The 16,973-nt window shown below is 40.0% G+C and overlaps 1 protein-coding gene across 3 annotated transcripts in view; it reads left to right on the forward strand.

Moving 5' to 3' along the window:
• The window catches only part of DNAI3 (dynein axonemal intermediate chain 3), a 110,631-nt gene that overhangs the window by 36,991 nt on the left and 56,667 nt on the right, over positions 1-16,973 (forward strand). For all 3 annotated transcript variants that reach the window (XM_060202265.1, XM_007524741.3, XM_060202266.1), the window contains exons 12-16: positions 409-495; positions 5,704-5,832; positions 9,534-9,607; positions 11,100-11,241; positions 15,572-15,659. In XM_060202265.1, the coding sequence (XP_060058248.1) occupies positions 409-495; positions 5,704-5,832; positions 9,534-9,607; positions 11,100-11,241; positions 15,572-15,659 (520 nt within the window). The remainder of the gene's footprint in view (positions 1-408; positions 496-5,703; positions 5,833-9,533; positions 9,608-11,099; positions 11,242-15,571; positions 15,660-16,973) is intronic.

The raw sequence follows: 16,973 nt of genomic DNA on the forward strand, positions 1-16,973 counted from the left end.
CTCAAGTCCTTATGCTTCATATTATGTTTGATTAACCTAGTGAGCCATCTCCCAGCTCCTTAAGTTGAATTTTTTTATCCTCCAAAGTGATTGTTATAAAGTCCTGGGCAGTGGCTCACCTGGTTAGCGCACATCTTACTATGTATGCACAAGGACCCACTTTGAAGATTCCAGTCCCCACCTGAAGGAGGAAAAGTTTTGCAAGCTGTGATGCAGGGCTGCAGGTGTCTATCTTTCTCTCTCCCTATCTTCCTCTCAATTTCTCTCTGTCCCTATCAAGTAAATGAATCTTAAAATGTGACTGATTTATACATGTACATGCCAATAATAACAGATTCTTAGAAATCCTTAAGCCTCAATTAGTTATTTCCCAAAACCATGCTGTAATAATGTTTATTTCTATTTCAGATCGTCCTGTGGGATATTTCTGCACATGCAGAGCGCATAGAAAACATAAAAACGGGTAGTACCAGAATTAAGAAAGCCACACTCAAGGTCAGCTTTGTGTTTGTTGTTCATCACAACCTTGACTTTTTTAAAAAAAAATTTTTTATTTATAAAAAGGAAAAATTGACAAAACCATAGGATAAGAGGGGTACAACTTCACACAATTCCTACCACCAGACTTCCATATCCCATCCCCTCCCCTGATAGCTTTCCTATTCTTTAACCCTCTGGGAGTATGGGCCCAAGGTCATTGTGGGATGCAGAAGGTGGAAGGTCTGGCTTCTGTAATTGCTTCCCTGCTGAACATGGGAGTTGACAGGTTGACCCATACTCCCAGCCTGTCTCTCTCTTTCCCTAGTGGGGAAGGGCTCTGGGATAGCTGAGCTCCAGGACACATTGGTGTCTGGTCTCATCCTGCTAGCATCTGGGAACCTGGTGGCTGAAAAGAGAGTTAACATACAAAGCCAAACAAATAGTTGAACAATCATGGACCTAAAGGCTGGAATAGTGCAGATGAAGTGTTGGGGGGTCCTCCATTTTGTAGATAGCTAGTAGGCATATTTGAGTTATATTTCAAAGAGCCTGTAGCTATACTAGTGTTTTTTTTGTTTGTTTCTTTTGCCTGAGCCTAAAATATGATATGCAGGTGGATCCAAGTTATTGTCTGAGGAGATAATGTCATGGCTGGGAAAAGGACCAGAAAGCTGGACCAGGGAAGAGAGTAGCTCCCTAATATGGGAAAGGGATAAAATATAAATATATTATAAAAATAAAGGGATAAAATATAAATATATTTTATATAAATAAATATTTATATTTTATATAAAATATAAATATTGTTGACTGTAAACCCCATTGATTTGATGTGATCTTTCATGGTATTCTCTAATTCCATTCCAGGAGGTTCACTTCCTAACAAAATCCCAAAACCTAGATATAGGCCAGGTCCCGTTTGATAGAGCATATTTTCACATGTATCCATAAGTTAGGGCAAAATATATACCTGAAAGTAGAATACACAATAGTCTGTAGTGAGTCAGTATCAAGTTCATAATGAAACAGTGTCCACTTAGACTTAGATACCCTCCTCACCTACTTCCTATTACAGTTCTTTCACTTACTCCAAAGCTAACCTTATCAAAGCAAGGACTGCAAATGCTAAATAAGGACAAGAGACTGGCATACTTTAACGATGACTCTTTAGTCACTATCAGGCCATTCCACCAGCTGGAGCCCTAATCTGGGAATCCTCAGATTCCCAAACAGACTTGATGGACCACAAACTCAAATAAATCCCTCTCTCCATTGTTACTGATCATTTCTATCAGGAACAACAAAATAGACCCTTTTGTGAACCTCCATAGGACCTTGCCCTCAACTTGGATCAACAATGGTAGAGAATGTTCTATCCTCCGAAGGGAGACTGGACAACATACTCTATGCTACACTTGAGGAAGATGGGTCCTGATATTGGGCAGCCTGGAATGTTCCTACTCATGACCACAGAATGTGAGCTCAGATCTACAGGGATGCAGAGGTCACACAGGCTCCTAAGCTGATTATGGGCCCCAGATCACAACCTTGACTTCTATATGAGTTGCCCCTAACATTCTTTTTTCAATTGGAAAGTTAGTGATTGACAGTTGTTGGCACATGGGTACAATTCCTCATCCTACCTTGATAAAAATCCGCAAAACACTCTCAACACCCCACCACCACCCCCACTCCCCGGCTTAGGTCCTTTTTTATAATTGTGTACTGAGGTGGAAAAGAGAATACCAAGCCAAAGAAAGAGTTAACTAACCAAACTGTAAGAAACAGAGAAACCCCAGGTAACAAGAGACCATGAGAAAGGTACACCCTCCCCCGCCCCATGTATCTTACGCTAAGGTTTCTAATTCCAGAGGCTAGATTTTCCCAGACACAGCTATGCAGGAAAGGATCAAAGTAGACATAACAGTAACTAAGGCAGCCAGACCCAGAGCAATGAGTACCAGTCCCACCCCTTTAACCTTGCGGCGTCTGCTTCTGTAATGACACTTTCTGCTCTCAGCCTACACCCCCTTTAGAAGCCTGTATTGCCCCTTTGTTTGGGGCACAGAATCCTTTAAGAGCATAAGATAGTTCTTTCTGTGGCTCGTTAACATTCATAAAGTTCCTCCTCGTTGATACCAGCCATTGGCTTGATCTTGAACCTGCACAGCACCAAGACCTCTCTCTCCCTGCTCTCCCTTACCAGTTCAACTCACAGTCTTCAGCCTCCTTTTCAAAAGCTTGTATGCATATTGAATTTGACAAACTAAACACTCAGTAGGAAGAAAAGAAAAAAAAAGCATTATTTTCAAGCTTTCACATCGGTTTTTGTTTGTGTTCTCAACTGTTTTTATGAAGACCTTTGATTAAAAAACGCCAAAACTCAGTGGGGGCCGGGGAAGGTGACTCAATGATAGGACGCATATACAAGATGCCAGGATCTATCACTCCCTGACACCACACCAAACACACACACCACCAAGTAAGTTGCACTGTCCATTCCAGGCTGTTACGTTCTTTAATTGTTGTTGTTATTTAAAAAAAAAATGAGGGAGTTGGGTGGTAGCGCAGCAAGGACCAGCTTAAGGATCCTGATTTGAGCCCCCAGCTCCCCACCTGCAGGGGAGTCGCTTCACAGGCGGTGAAGCAGGTCTGCAGGTGTCTATCTATCTCTCCCCCTCTCTGTCTTCCCCTCCTCTCTCCATTTCTCTGCATCCTATCTAGCAATGACAACAACAATAATAACTACAACAACAATGAAAACAACAAGGGCAACGAAAGGGGAAATAAATAAAATTTTAAAAAATGAACGATTCAAAAAGCTTGCTAATGTGACATAATAAAAAGAATACTATACAAAAGAGCTGACATAGTCCTGTGAGGTTGTAAATGACCCTCTCAAATCAGAAAGCATTAGTTTTCTCTTGTATAAACACCACAATTCTCTCTCTCTCTCTCTCTGACTCCAGGATTATCTTTGGTGCTCAGTGCCGGCACTACGAATCCACTGCTCCTGCCATTTTTTCTGTATTAATTGGATAGGACAGAGAAATTGAAAGTGGGGGAGAGAGGAAGATAGACACCTGCAGACCTGCTTCACCACTTGTGGAGTGTCCCCCCTGCGGATGGGAAACTGGGGACATGAACCTAGATCCTTGGACTTAGTACTATGTGTGCTTAAACATGTGTGCCACCTCCCAGTCTGCATAATACACTGTTTTGTAAAGTTATGGATTCTGTTGAGAAGACTGGAAGGTTCCTCATCTCTCGATTCAGAATTTACCCACAATATTGGACATCCCCACACCTCAGTTCCTCAATCTTACTATGAGCAGGTCTCTTACCAAGAAACAGTGAATGTGAGACCAGGCAGTGGTGCACTTGGCTGAGCGCACAAGTTACCAAGAAACAATGAATATGGCCTTATGTACATACAAAGATACATGCCTTTGAAAATGACATCTCAGGGTCAAGAAATAGTTCCACTTGTTTAAGCATGTGGTTTGCATTACTTGAAGACTTAGAGGTCCCAGATTCAATACCTGGGTACTACTGCCATAAGCTAGAGTTAAGTAGTGAGTTAACTGCTTTTATCTTTCTCTCATAAAAAATAAATCTCCTCTTTCCTTTTTTATCTTATCTACTGTAACATTTAAATCTTATCTTCCAAGTACCTGCTTCTCCAATTAATCTAATTTTTCCTTTTAATTTATCTTGATTGCCACCAGCAGGTTTATCCCTGGGTTTATACCTGCTGGTGGCAATCAAGATAAATTATCCCTGGGGCTGGATGCCTTCACTATGAACCTGCTACTCCAAGTGACTTTTTTTTTCTTTTTGATAGGATAGAGAGAAATCTAAAAGGGAAGGGAAGACAGAGTGAGAAAAGATGAAGAGAGACACCCGCAGCACTGCTTCATCTCTCATGAAGTCCCCCCCTCCCCGCAGGTGGGGAGCCAGGGCTTGAACCAGAGTCCTTGTTCGTGGTAGTATGTGTGCTCTACCTCCTGCACACACCCCCATCAAAATTCGTAACTACTTTGTGATTAGTTTACATCATCGTGATCTACTGAGCTTGCCCATCACATTGAAAAGGCTGTGATTTTTCCTAGTTTGAGTTAGAAGACATCTTTATGAAGGGGGTCGGGTGGTAGCGCAGTGGGTTAAGCGCACATGGCACAAAGTACAAGGACCGGCTTAAGGATCCTGGTGCGAGCCCCCGGCTCCCCACCTGCAGGGGAGTCACTTCACAAGCTGTGAAGCAGGTCTGCAGGTGTCTATCTTTCTCTCCCCCTCTGTCTTCTCCTCCTCTCTCCATTTCCCTCTGTCCTATCCAACGACGATGACATCAATAACAACAGCAGTAATAACTACAACAATAAAACAACAAGGGCAACAAAAGAGAATAAATAAATAAATACATAGTAAAAAAATAAATCTTGTAAAAAACATTTATACATTTTTAATGGGGACTTATTGATTCATCAGGGAGTGAATCAATAATTCTTGTGATCATGCATTTAGAGATAACATCCTTTATAGAAACAGGCTCGGGGTATGGATTGACTTGCCAATGCCCAAGTCCAGTGGAGAAGCAATTACAGAAGCCAGAACTACTACCTTCTTCACCCCAAAAACAATCTTGATCCATACGCCCAGTGAGAGAGAAGTAATAGGAGGATGAGGATAAAAGGGCTCTGAACTCCAGTTCCATCAGCACCTGCAGAGAGAGGGGGAAAAGGGAAGGGACATTTGGATGTAGTAATAAGGTCATGAGTGGCTCGGAGGGGAAGAGAAAACAAAAGGGACCTGGAAGGAAAAGGGGGCAATTATATACAAATGTAGACAGATAGTTGTAGAGATGACAGTTAACCCACGTCAGCAACCTTGAGAGAACAGCTGTGGCTTGCAGTGGAGGGACTGGGCATTCAGAACTCTGGTAGCGGCTATGGTGTGGAATTATACCCTTGTGGACATGTCATTTTGTAAATCAATATTAAATCACTGATGAAAAATAAGAGAGATAAAATCTTCTAGAAAACAGAAGGGGAAAGCAGATAGTCTTACTACCTTGCTAGAGGGTACATAGAAACATTGATGTTTTACCTTGAAATGGTATTTTCCAGAGCAATTAAGTTACATTGGGATTAAGAGTATGAAGTTTGAGCTTATTTATCAACTCTCTGAATTTACAATATGACTTTCTTTTAACATTTCCCACAGCCTATGTTTCTCCTTGAACCGGAGAGCAATAAGGAAACGATGTATATCAGGCACTGCGCAGTCTCCTCAATAGAAAGCGGACATAGGAAAGTCATTACGGACATCCATTGGCTGCCTGGCACATTCGAGGTGGGTTTTAGCAGCTTTCTAGTTTTCTCGCACTGGACTGTCAATTTTCAGATTGTATTCAAAGAGGCTGCTTCAAGCCGGCATTCATTTACATTTAAATGGGGAAATAACCAAGAGATGGTTACTGATTAGAGGTGTAAACCCCTTGTCAGACCAATATCTAACCTATGGATGAGTATCGGGTCAATGTTTCAACTTCCACACTTTATAAACCATTGAAAAAGGAACTGAGAAATGTTCAACATATACAAACTACTGTATTTTATTATTGACTGTAAACAATCTCCCCAATAAAGAAAAAAAACTCTCTGATGCTACTACTGAAATAAAAATTTGGAGATTATGACTACCTTAAAAAAAAAAAAAAAAGATAGCTGGTGCCGACACTGATCTGACAGTGGAGATGATGACGGTTGGATAGGTAAAAATTGCATGCAGATATACTCTTGGCCTTTGGGGATCTGAAATTTATAATTTCAGCTGTGTGAAGCACACAACTTTTCAGACCATTGGCATGTAGAAATAAATAGCTCTGCTGAAACAGTTTTCAATTAAGTGCACTGATGGGTGGTGGCTGAAAATGAGTGAATTTTGTCAGTTGCCTTTGTGGTTGTTTACTAGTTCCCTAAAGTCTGGAGTTTGTGGAAGGAAACTGGTAAGCACGAGAGCGGATGGTGGCGTGCCTGGTTGAGCACACAAGTTACAATGCGCTAGGACCTGGGTTCGAGCCCCCAGTCCCCATCTGTAGGGGGAAAGCTTTGCATGTGGTGAAGCAGGGCTGTCTCACTCTCCCTCTCTATCTCCCCCTTCCCTATTGATTTTTGACTGTTTCTATCCAATAAATATATAAAGATAGTATTAAAAAAATTTTAAAAGAATCATATTTATTTTTTTAAAAAAGAAAGAAACCACTAAGCTCTCCAATGTTTCACTGAGCTCTTAGGAGCTGCTATGTACTTTGAAAATTTGATTATGCGAGTATCAAGGAATATTCTGAAAAATTAGAGTTGTGAAAAGTAATTTCTTTATTGGTGGATTAATGTTTCACAGTTAACAAGAAATACAATAGTTTGTACATGCATAACATTTTTTTAAATGAGCATTTCAAATACTGCCTTTTGTTAGAGAAGATGAAGTGGTAAGATCAGTATAGTCAATATTGCTTGTTCAAGCATAAAACTTTTCAAATACAATCACTCAATTTGGTTTCTAGATTATGCAAGGTTTCAGACTTTCTGATTGGTAATTCATGCACATATTTATAAAAAAAAATGTCAAGGTATATCCATGAAATAAGATTAGGGAAAAAAAACAGTGAATAGTCAAACTGTATGTTATCTCCAAACCTCTGGTTTCCAAACTTCATTATTATTGTAGCTTTTAATATATATACATATCTGTTCAGAGCCTTCATATAGTAGTAAAGCATCATGTGAGAACCAGAAAAAGCAGATTCAGTATTGTCTGTCAGAAGAGAGTAAGAGTTGGCAGCTATTACCTGAATTTGAGCAAGTTCTGGCTACAGTGGTGTCCTCCAGGTTGCCAAGGTACCAGCCCTGTTATGTCTACTGCATCCTTCCTCCAGTCTCTACTTTCACTGCTTATTTGACGCTGGCAACCTCACTTTTGTTTACTGTTTTGCTCATGGGTCCTTCCAGGTGGACAGGGAATCCAGGATAGCCAAGCTTCCAGACTAAATTCATGAATATTCTGTCCATATCCTTTTCCCACTTTTGGATGGACTGATTGTTTTTTGTTTTGTTTTGTTTTGTTTTGTTTTGTTTTTGCTTTGTGCGTGTTGTTGTTGCTAAATTTTGTGAGCTATTTATATTTTTTGGTTATTAACTGTTGTTTTTGCCTGGCTGGCTTCGTGGGTGGGGGACAGAGACGACCAGAGACTCATGGCTGAGTGGAGAACGCAGTTCAATCTTTATTGACGAGTGGGGAAGCAGTTCAACAAACTAATCTAATCTAATCACAACCCCCTTCTGTCCTTCATCTCTCTCCTCCGGAAGAAGAGTCAGGAACCAAGGGAGAACACATATCTTAGTGGGTGGAGAGAAGGAAGAAGCCAGCACCAGCGAGGACTAAACCAAAATCTCCTGGAGGCAGGGGGAGCAAGACCAAACCAATGTAACAGAATGACCATGTAAATAGACCACAACATCAAGCAATGTAACAGAAGGGGTCCCAGAAGCAGAACTAGAAGCATACCAACAATTAACCTTCTGTCTGATGTATGGCATAAAAAAATCTTTTCCCAATCTATAAGAAGTCTCTCTATCTGAGTGGTGGATTCTTTTGTTGTGCAGAAGCTTGTCAATTTGTTGTAGTGTCATTGGTTTATTTTTGGTTTTGTTTTCCTTGCCAAAGAATTTGAGTCACTGAAGACAGTTCTGCCAATGTTTTCCTCTAAACATTTGGTGGTTTCTGGTATAGCATCAAAATCCTTAATCCATATTGAGTTTACTTTTGTGTGTGAGGAGATGAATGGTTCAGTTTCCTCCTTCTGCATGTTTCAACTCAATTTCTTAACATTTGTTAAAGAGATTTTCCTTTAGTATTTTGGGTCCCCTTATCAAACAATAGATGTCCATAGGCATGGGGGCTCATTTCTGTGCTCTCAATTCTATTCCATTGGCCATTGGGTCTATTTTTATTCCAATACCAAACCATTTTGACTACAACAGTCTTATAATATGGTTTGAGATCAAAGTGTGATGCCTCCAGCCTTGTTCTTTTTTCTCAAGAATGCTTTGGCAATTTTAGGTATTTTTTTTTTAATTCCAGATAAACTTCCATAGCTCTTGTCCTATTCTCTTAAAGAAATTTGATGTGAACTTGACAGGGGTTGCATTAAATCTGTATATGGCTCTAGGTAGAACTCTCAGTTTGATTATGTTAATTTTTTCTACCAAAACACTGATCAGCTCTGGTTTATGGTGGTATGGGGGATTGAACCTGAGACTTAAGAACCTCAGGCATGAAAATGTGTTTGCATAACCATGATGCTATCTCCCCTGCCCTGATGATGTTAATTCTTTTGATTATGCTTTCTATGCTTCCCATTTACTTGTATCTTTTTCTATTTCCTTGAATAGTGACTTAGAACTTTCTGCTGGCACTTTGCAAGGTTGCCGGAAAGCCTTCCATATCATTTGCCCCGAGACCTTGTATTCTGGATGGCCTAGCACCCTCAGGAGCCCTTCCCCTCCCTTCAAATCCTCGGTGTGCTACCTGAATTGGACCTAGTGATGGGAAGAATTGAAACACTACAGCATTCACTGTTTACTGTGGCATCGACTTTCACAGAAACTTGTACCTGTTTATAAAATCTCTTATTTCAGTTTCATAGTCAATAGTGAAAAACTGAGTTTACTTTTTAATACCAAGGCCAATGAAAGTATTATACATTGTCTACATTCTGTAAATAGTTAGAATGGCTTGTGAACACGTAAGTAAAGTGTTCAAATTAATTAACTGAAAAACTCAAGCTAGAAATGTTTGTGCAGGCTAATTAAGACTAATAGGAATGAATATATGACTTTATATTTAAAAGACCTCTATTCTCCAAATTTCCCTGACAATATTATGTTCTTTAATTATAGCAAAAAAAAAAAAACAACATGTAAAAGGTTATGAGGGAAAAACGTTATTGCTTTTCTGACTACATAGAACTTCTTTTTTTTTTTTCATAATAGATTAACAGGATGGGGTCTGTCTTCGAGAATCGAAGTGGAATATCCTGTCAACTTGTTACATGCTCAGCTGATTGGTATGTCTTATTTTACCTAGTATGCTTTCATAAAATCATGTGTTTTTTTTCTACCTAATATGCTTTCATAAAGTAGGGTTGTTTTTTTTTCTCCTTAGATACTTCTAAAAATCACTGTCCTTTTCTGTTTCCAAATGGTCTTTATTGTGGCAATTAAACCTTAAATAACTTTAGGACAGAAAAGTATAGATTGTTGCTAGTTAAATGGACTATATGAAGGAATATTAACACTTTGATGTTGAGAGTGGTATGTGTTTTGAAGCAGTGTGAAATAGTACCCCCAAAATTCAAACCAGCCTTATCTCAATAAAATATTTAATAGATGCATACAATTTTAAGACTCTTATAGATATAAATATTTTGTAAAGACAACTGACATGTTCATGGTTAGCAGTGTTAGATAACATTATCCACACTTCCCCTGTCACTGCATACTTTCCTATTTGTAAATTTATATAATATGTACTGTTTGCACTCAAACTTGATTCACAGCAAAGATGATGGCATTTAATTGGAAATGCTTCTTTAACAAATGGAAGCATTCTGCAATTTCATTACATATTGATAAAAATGTTTTTAGGGGTCTGGCTGTGGTGTACCTGGTTAGTTGGCACAAGTACCCAAGTTCAAGCCTCTGGTATCAACCAGTGTGGGGGGCGCAAGCTTCATGAGCAGTGAAGTAGTGCTGCAAATGTCTCTCTTTTTCTCTCCCTCTCAATGTCTCTCTATCTCTAATAAAATGATGACAATAAAGGCCACTGGGAGTGGTGGATTCTCCATCCAGACACTGAATCTCAGTAATAACCCTGGAGGCAAACAAAAAATAAAAAAAATAGTATATGTATAAACCATGAGTATGTTGAAATTTTTGTTTGGAGGAACTTATAGCTTCCAATTTACAGAACTAAAATTCACAAAGACATGAGAAATATAGAGACTAACCAGTGCTGATCTGGCATTCAACTACCGGTCAAATAGTGACAGTCCAAAAATGCGGGCCCCAATAGAAGTAGGGGCACTTGAATCCTTAGAAGGTAACTATAACAGAAACAATTGTGGAGTAACAAATAATAGCAAAAGGAAAAATATCAACATCTATGGGTAAAGGAAAGAAGGGGAGAGATGAGATCAGTCCTGTGGGTATGTGTTAGATAAGGTTCTAGGGTTGTGAGCAACAGAAACTAACTGTGATTAGCTTAAAAGAACAACATTAATTTATTGTAAATAAATGTATGCCAGTTATCTAGAAGGTCTTTTAATAAGTCAACTATTTTTGTGGTCATAACACAGAAAAATAATTCTCAAAACTAGAAGTCATTACACAGAGTTGTAAATGTAAAATAATACCATTAAGTAAAAATTCCAGTTCAGAGATACTAAAATAGAACCACGGCTGGATTGTGAACATGTAGCAGCAAGAGGTGGTCCTGAGGTTACACTTCTTACTCATAGTTAATGGAAAGTAAAATGCAATCTTTTATTTTTTTTTAAGCACAATATGTTTCTGGGATATCAGAACACAAAGAACAACAACCCAACAAACAGATAAAAAGAAAGAAGAAGTTATTGAAGTTCCTTTTGATGTACCTCCTACATTTTTACACCTAGATCTTTCTTGGAAACCTCTTTGCAGGGTAAGTAGCATGGGGTTTAGCTCATTCTGTTTTCTCATGATATTAAATTATTTGTTTTATTGCAATGAAGATTATTACTGGGGCTTGGTGCTGGCACTACAAATCCACCATTTCCGGTGTCCATTTTTTTCCTTTTCTATTTTTTTTTAATTAGATAAGACAGAGAGAAATTGAGAGAGGACAGAAATAGAGAGAGGCAGAGAAAGACACCTACAGAACCGCTTCACTGCTTGTGAAGCAGACACCCTGCAGTTAGGGAGCAGGGGTTTGAACCTGGATCCTTAGGCTTAGTGATATGCACTTTCAACCACACGCACCATCACCCGGGCCCAGTAAAGTTTATATATTTAGACATGAATATATGCACATACTCTAAAGGTAGCACAATCCAAATTATCACAGGACTTTTTAACTCCTGCATTCATTCAACCTATGTTGTTTTCGCCGGGCTATGTTGTTTTCGCCGGGCGGGTAACAGACGACCAGGGACTCATGGTTGAGCTGTAGGCAGTATCTCTTTATTCATGCAGGACGCAGCACAATCTATACCAAGCTAAGCTAAACTCAAGGTACTGTAAAACTCACAATGCTGTCTTTATATATACTTGCCAAGTAGGGTGGAAACAGGATGTGACATAGAGAGGGTGGAGAGAAAAGTGACTGGTGACAATCAGAGTGTGACAAGGAGAGGATCAGGGTGTGACAAGGAGAGGGGGTGGAGCAAAAACATATCATGAAACAGTGGGGATTGAACCAATGCCCTGGAGGGAGGATGGTGCTTATTAACAGTGGTTATGTAAATAGAATGAAGTGGTTATGTAAATAGAATGCAGTGTTAAGCAGGGGGGATTTAAACCAAATGAAACAGAAGGGGTCTCATGCATACCAACAAAACTATACATTTTTTTTTAGAACTCTTATGGTACACGACTAGATCAAGCCAGAAATCACCAATACTGTGACCACAAAATTGATACATGTTGATGTATGAGCAAGCCACAGCTTAAGAAAAGAATTGTATAATAATTACTCAGCTGCATATGATCAGCCTGAAAACCAGTGGGTTCTCAGGTTAGCCAGGAAGGATTATTTTGACCCCATTCTAATCAAAGTTCTGCATATTTTGCACACCAAGTGAGAAATAATACCATACCACCTATAGTTTAGACAAATTAAAAAGTAATTGATTGGAGAATTCTTTGTGCTTATTATTTAATGTTGGAGCCTGAATAAAAGTTGGGTTTTTTGTTGTTGTTTTATTTTTTGTTTGTTTTTTATAATATTTATTTATTTTCCCTTTTGTTGCCCTTGGTTTTTATTGTTGTAGTTATTGATGTCGTCGTTGTTGGATAGGACAGAAAGAAATGGAGAGAGGAGGGGAAGACAGAGGGGGAGAGAAAAAAGGACACCTACAGACCTGCTTCACCTCCTGTGAAGTGACTCCCCTGCAGGTGCAGAGCCAGGAGCTGGAACCGGGATCCTTATTCTGGTCCTTGCGCTTTGTGCCACATGTGCTTAACCCGCTGTGCTACCGCCAGACTCCCTTTTTTTTTTTTTTAGGACAGAGAAAAATTGGGAGGGGAGAGAGGGAGAGAGAGGGATAGAGAGGGAGAGAGAGAGAGAAAGAGAAAGAGAGAGAGAGACCTGAAGACCTGCTTCACTGCTTGTGAAGCAACCCTTCTGCAGGTGGGGAGCTGGGGGATTGAACTGGGATCCTTGCAGGGGTCCTTGTGCTTCGTACTATATGTGCTTAACCCAGTGAGCCACTGCCCAGCCCCCAAAGAAAAGTAATTTTTATTTTATTATTTAAATAATATGAGAGAGTGAGAGAAGAGGACAGAGCTGCACACCAGCACATGTGGAGCCAGGGACTGAGCCAGAAGCCTCAGGCATGGCTCCCTTCAGCAACACCATCTTAGCAAGTCCGGTGCTCTACCAGCTACTTCCCCGGGCACAATGCGTACAATCTTAATTTAAGAACGATATGGCTGTGGGTAGGACAAGTGTAGAAAGTATGAATGAACTTCAGACTTTGATGTCTCTTTTACTTTTTTTAAAAAATGAAATTGAAGAATATATATGGATATATTCTCTTTATTTACTTATTGGATAGAGACAGCCAGAAATTAAGAAGGAAAAGGGAGCAAGAGAGAGGGAGAGGGAGAGAGACAGAGAGACTCCTGCAGCCCTGCTTCACCACTCTCAGAGCTTTAACCCCCTGCAGGTGGAGATCTGGGGCTCGAACCTGGGTCCTTGCACATTGTAACATGTGCTCTCAACCAGGTGCGCCACCATGTGGCCCCCATGCCTCTTTTTCTTTAGTATGTCTAGTTCTAATTCCAAACGTAAGGCTCTTTCTTTGTCTTTGGTTTATATGCAGCAGTAGAGTCGCATTGCTGTATGTTTGCCCGCCGTATGAAGGAGAAAGCACGACAGAGCAATAATACTCCTGAGGTGGCAGCGATTGGTTATTAGAGAGCGAAAGGGTTAGAACCTTTTGGGGGTGGATTTACGGAGCTGTATATAGTTAAAAGCTGACAAAACACTCAGGCATGTTGGTATGCTTCTAAATTCTGCTTCTAAGACCCCTTCTGTTGCATTGCTTGAGGCTGTAGTCTATTTACATAATCATTGTTTTCACTGGTTTAATCCCCACTGATTCAGGAGCTGTTTTCCTTCTCCCCACCCCCTATCCTACATACTTCCTCTTCCTGACACTTCCTCCTCAGGAGATATAAAAGGCAGGGCTTTCTAATGAAGAGAGATTAGAAGAGATTAGATTGATTGCACTGCATACCCACTCGTCAATAAAGACTGAACTGCATTCCCAGCTCAGCCATGAGTCCCTGGTCGTCTGTCTCCCGCCCGCGAAGCTAGCCCCGCAAATGGCGCCCTGAACAGGGACTGGCATAAGCAGAACTGTATTACTTGAGGAAAACATCCTGAAGAGGACAAGTGAGAAGGGACCCATAAGGCAAAATACCAAGCATGACAGGTCACCATTCTGGTGCAGAGCCAGGACCACTTCTGACACTTAGGGGCACGTGTGTCCTCACAGGGACTTGACACTCAGGTGCAAGGTCCCTGAACAACACTTAGGAAAACGAGGCATTATTTTTATGTGGTAAATAATAAAATTTTATTATGGAGTAAGAAGACAAAACATTTTCCAAAGCTAAATAGCACATACATGTTTGTGATTTGAAAATGTATACGAGCTCCCTTTTAGCTACACAAGTTTAGAAACGGATTGAGGTACTTTCCTGGGGGTGTGGAGGTGGGGGTAGAAGGGAAGCAATTTGAAATCTGAAGTGAAAGAAGTGGAGAGAGAGAGAGAGCTATCACAGTCATCTGGGGGACAAAAGGCTGAAGGAAAATGGAAGAGTAGATCTCCCACAGATAATTTTTACAGTTCTTTAAAAAAAAATTGGGGAGGGGGGTTGCGCGGTAGCTCATTGGGTTAAGCGCAGGTGGCACAAAGCGCAAGGACCCGCGTAAGTATCCCGGTTCAAGCACCTGGTTCCCCAGCTTCAGGGGAGTCGCTTCACAGGCAGTGAAGCAGGTCTGCAAGTGTCTTTCCCCCTCTCTGTCTTCCCCTCCTCTCTCCATTTCTCTCTATCCTATCCAACAGTGACGACATCAGTAAAACAATAATAACTACAACAACAATAAAACAACAAGGGCAACAAAAGGGAATAAATAAATTTTTTTTTTTAATTTTAAGGTACAGAGGAAGACAGGAGAGAGAGACAGAGAGAGAGAGACTGAAACTCCTTCAATGCTCTGGAGGCTGGACTTGAACCTGGATCATACACAGTGCAAAGCAGCACACTATCCCAGTGAACTATTTTGCCAGCCCACCCACAGATATTTTATAATATATAAGTTCCAAGTAGGAGCATTTTCCCAGACCAGAGAAAGTTTCATGGACAGTGGTGCTGCAGTTCTGTGGTGACTCTCCTTTTCTCTCTCTCTCTCCCTCCCTCTGTTTCCCTTTAGAGGGAAAGGCGGCAGGGGGAGAGGCACTGGAATAGTGGTGTCACAAAGTCCCAAGGCCCAGAAATACATATATGGAGGGGTCAGCAGAATAAGTCAGCTGGATAGTACATCACTTTGTCATGTGCACAGCATAGAGTCAAGTCCAGTCCCTACTATGTGGGTGAAGTCTTAGTGCTCTAGTAGCTTTTTTTTTTTTTTATCTCTCTCTATATATATTTTTTTATCTCTCTCTATATTCACTGCCTGGAGCAGTGAATCCCCAACAAGAAATGTATTTTTGTTTGTTTGTTTTCTGTTTTTATATCATCTTTCTTATATGTTCTTATCAAAGCTAAGGCTGTCTAAAAGTGAAACTACTTTAGACCACTGCCCAACCAAGGTCAGCTTGAATGACGATGATGCTTCATACAGAACACAAGGTAACAAACAGTCTTTGCTTGTTGAAAAGACATTTGGTCATTTTCAGAGTTCATGGCCCACCACATCCAAAGTGAGTTACTTAATAGAATAATCCAATTTGTAAAATCAAACCCTACAACATAGAATTTTATAATGACCACAATGCTTTATAACAGCTCTTATAACCATAGCTATCACACTCCAATTGCCTATGCATATAAAAAGATTTGGCAGCATTTAATTCAACTTCACAAAATTTATGGAGCACATATGTATTTTTGAAAACTCAACTACAGTAAAAATTAATGGAGCCCACTTGGTAAATATTTATGTACCCAAAGAATAGTTCTGTAGAAGGGAACACATGTCAAGTCTAGTAAAAAAGTTGTGAAGTACTATGAAACAAACTTTGTCAATGAAAATATAGTAGAAAATCCTACCAATATCAAACACCTATACAGAATTGGTATAGATCGGGCCAGGCAGTGGCGCATCTGGTTGAGCGCACATTACAGTGCACAAGGACTCAGGTTCAAGCCCCTGGTCCCCACCTGCAAAGGGAAAGCTTCAGGAGTGGTGGAATAGGGCTGCAGGTGTCTCTCTGTCTCTCCCTCTTTCCAGCTCCCCTTCCCCCCTCTCAATTTCTGGCTGTCTCTTCCAATAAATAAAGATTAAAAAATTTTTTTAAAGAATTGGTACAGATCTACAAAAGAAGCAAAAATAACCCAATAAAAAAGTGGACTAAAGATTCGAAACAGTTTTCTAAAGAGCTACACATGGGCCACAGACACATGAAGAAAGGCTCCACTTCACTTAGCATTAGAGAAATGCACAGTGGAACCTATACACTTTTGTTTAAGTAATTGAGAAATAATTCACCTTAAGATAAATGAAAAATAAAGTTGTATAAGAATTACTAACAATTGGGAGTCAGGCGGTAGTGCAGCAAGTTAAGCACATGTGGCTCAAAGAGCAAGGACCAGCTCAAGGAACCTGGTTCAAGTCCCTGGCTCCCCACCTGCAGGGGAGTCACTTCACAGGCAGTGAAGCAGGTCTGCAGGTGTCTATCTTTCTCTCCCCATCTCTGTCTTCCCCTCCTCTCTCCATTTCTTTCTGTCCTACCCAACAATGATGACATCAATAACAACAACAACAATTTAAAAAAACAAGGGCAACAAAAGGGAAAAATAAATAAATAAATAAATAAATATAAAAAAGAATTACTAACAACTACAAAGTACTTTTCAAACACTGCTTTATCAAAAAAATCCTCCATCTATAAATTTTATTACTGTTCAGTTAAAATAATAAGTCATTTTAAAAATACTATAAAG

This window comes from Erinaceus europaeus, chromosome 11 (genome assembly GCF_950295315.1).
Source record: "Erinaceus europaeus chromosome 11, mEriEur2.1, whole genome shotgun sequence".
NCBI classification, from domain to species: Eukaryota; Metazoa; Chordata; class Mammalia; order Eulipotyphla; family Erinaceidae; genus Erinaceus; species Erinaceus europaeus.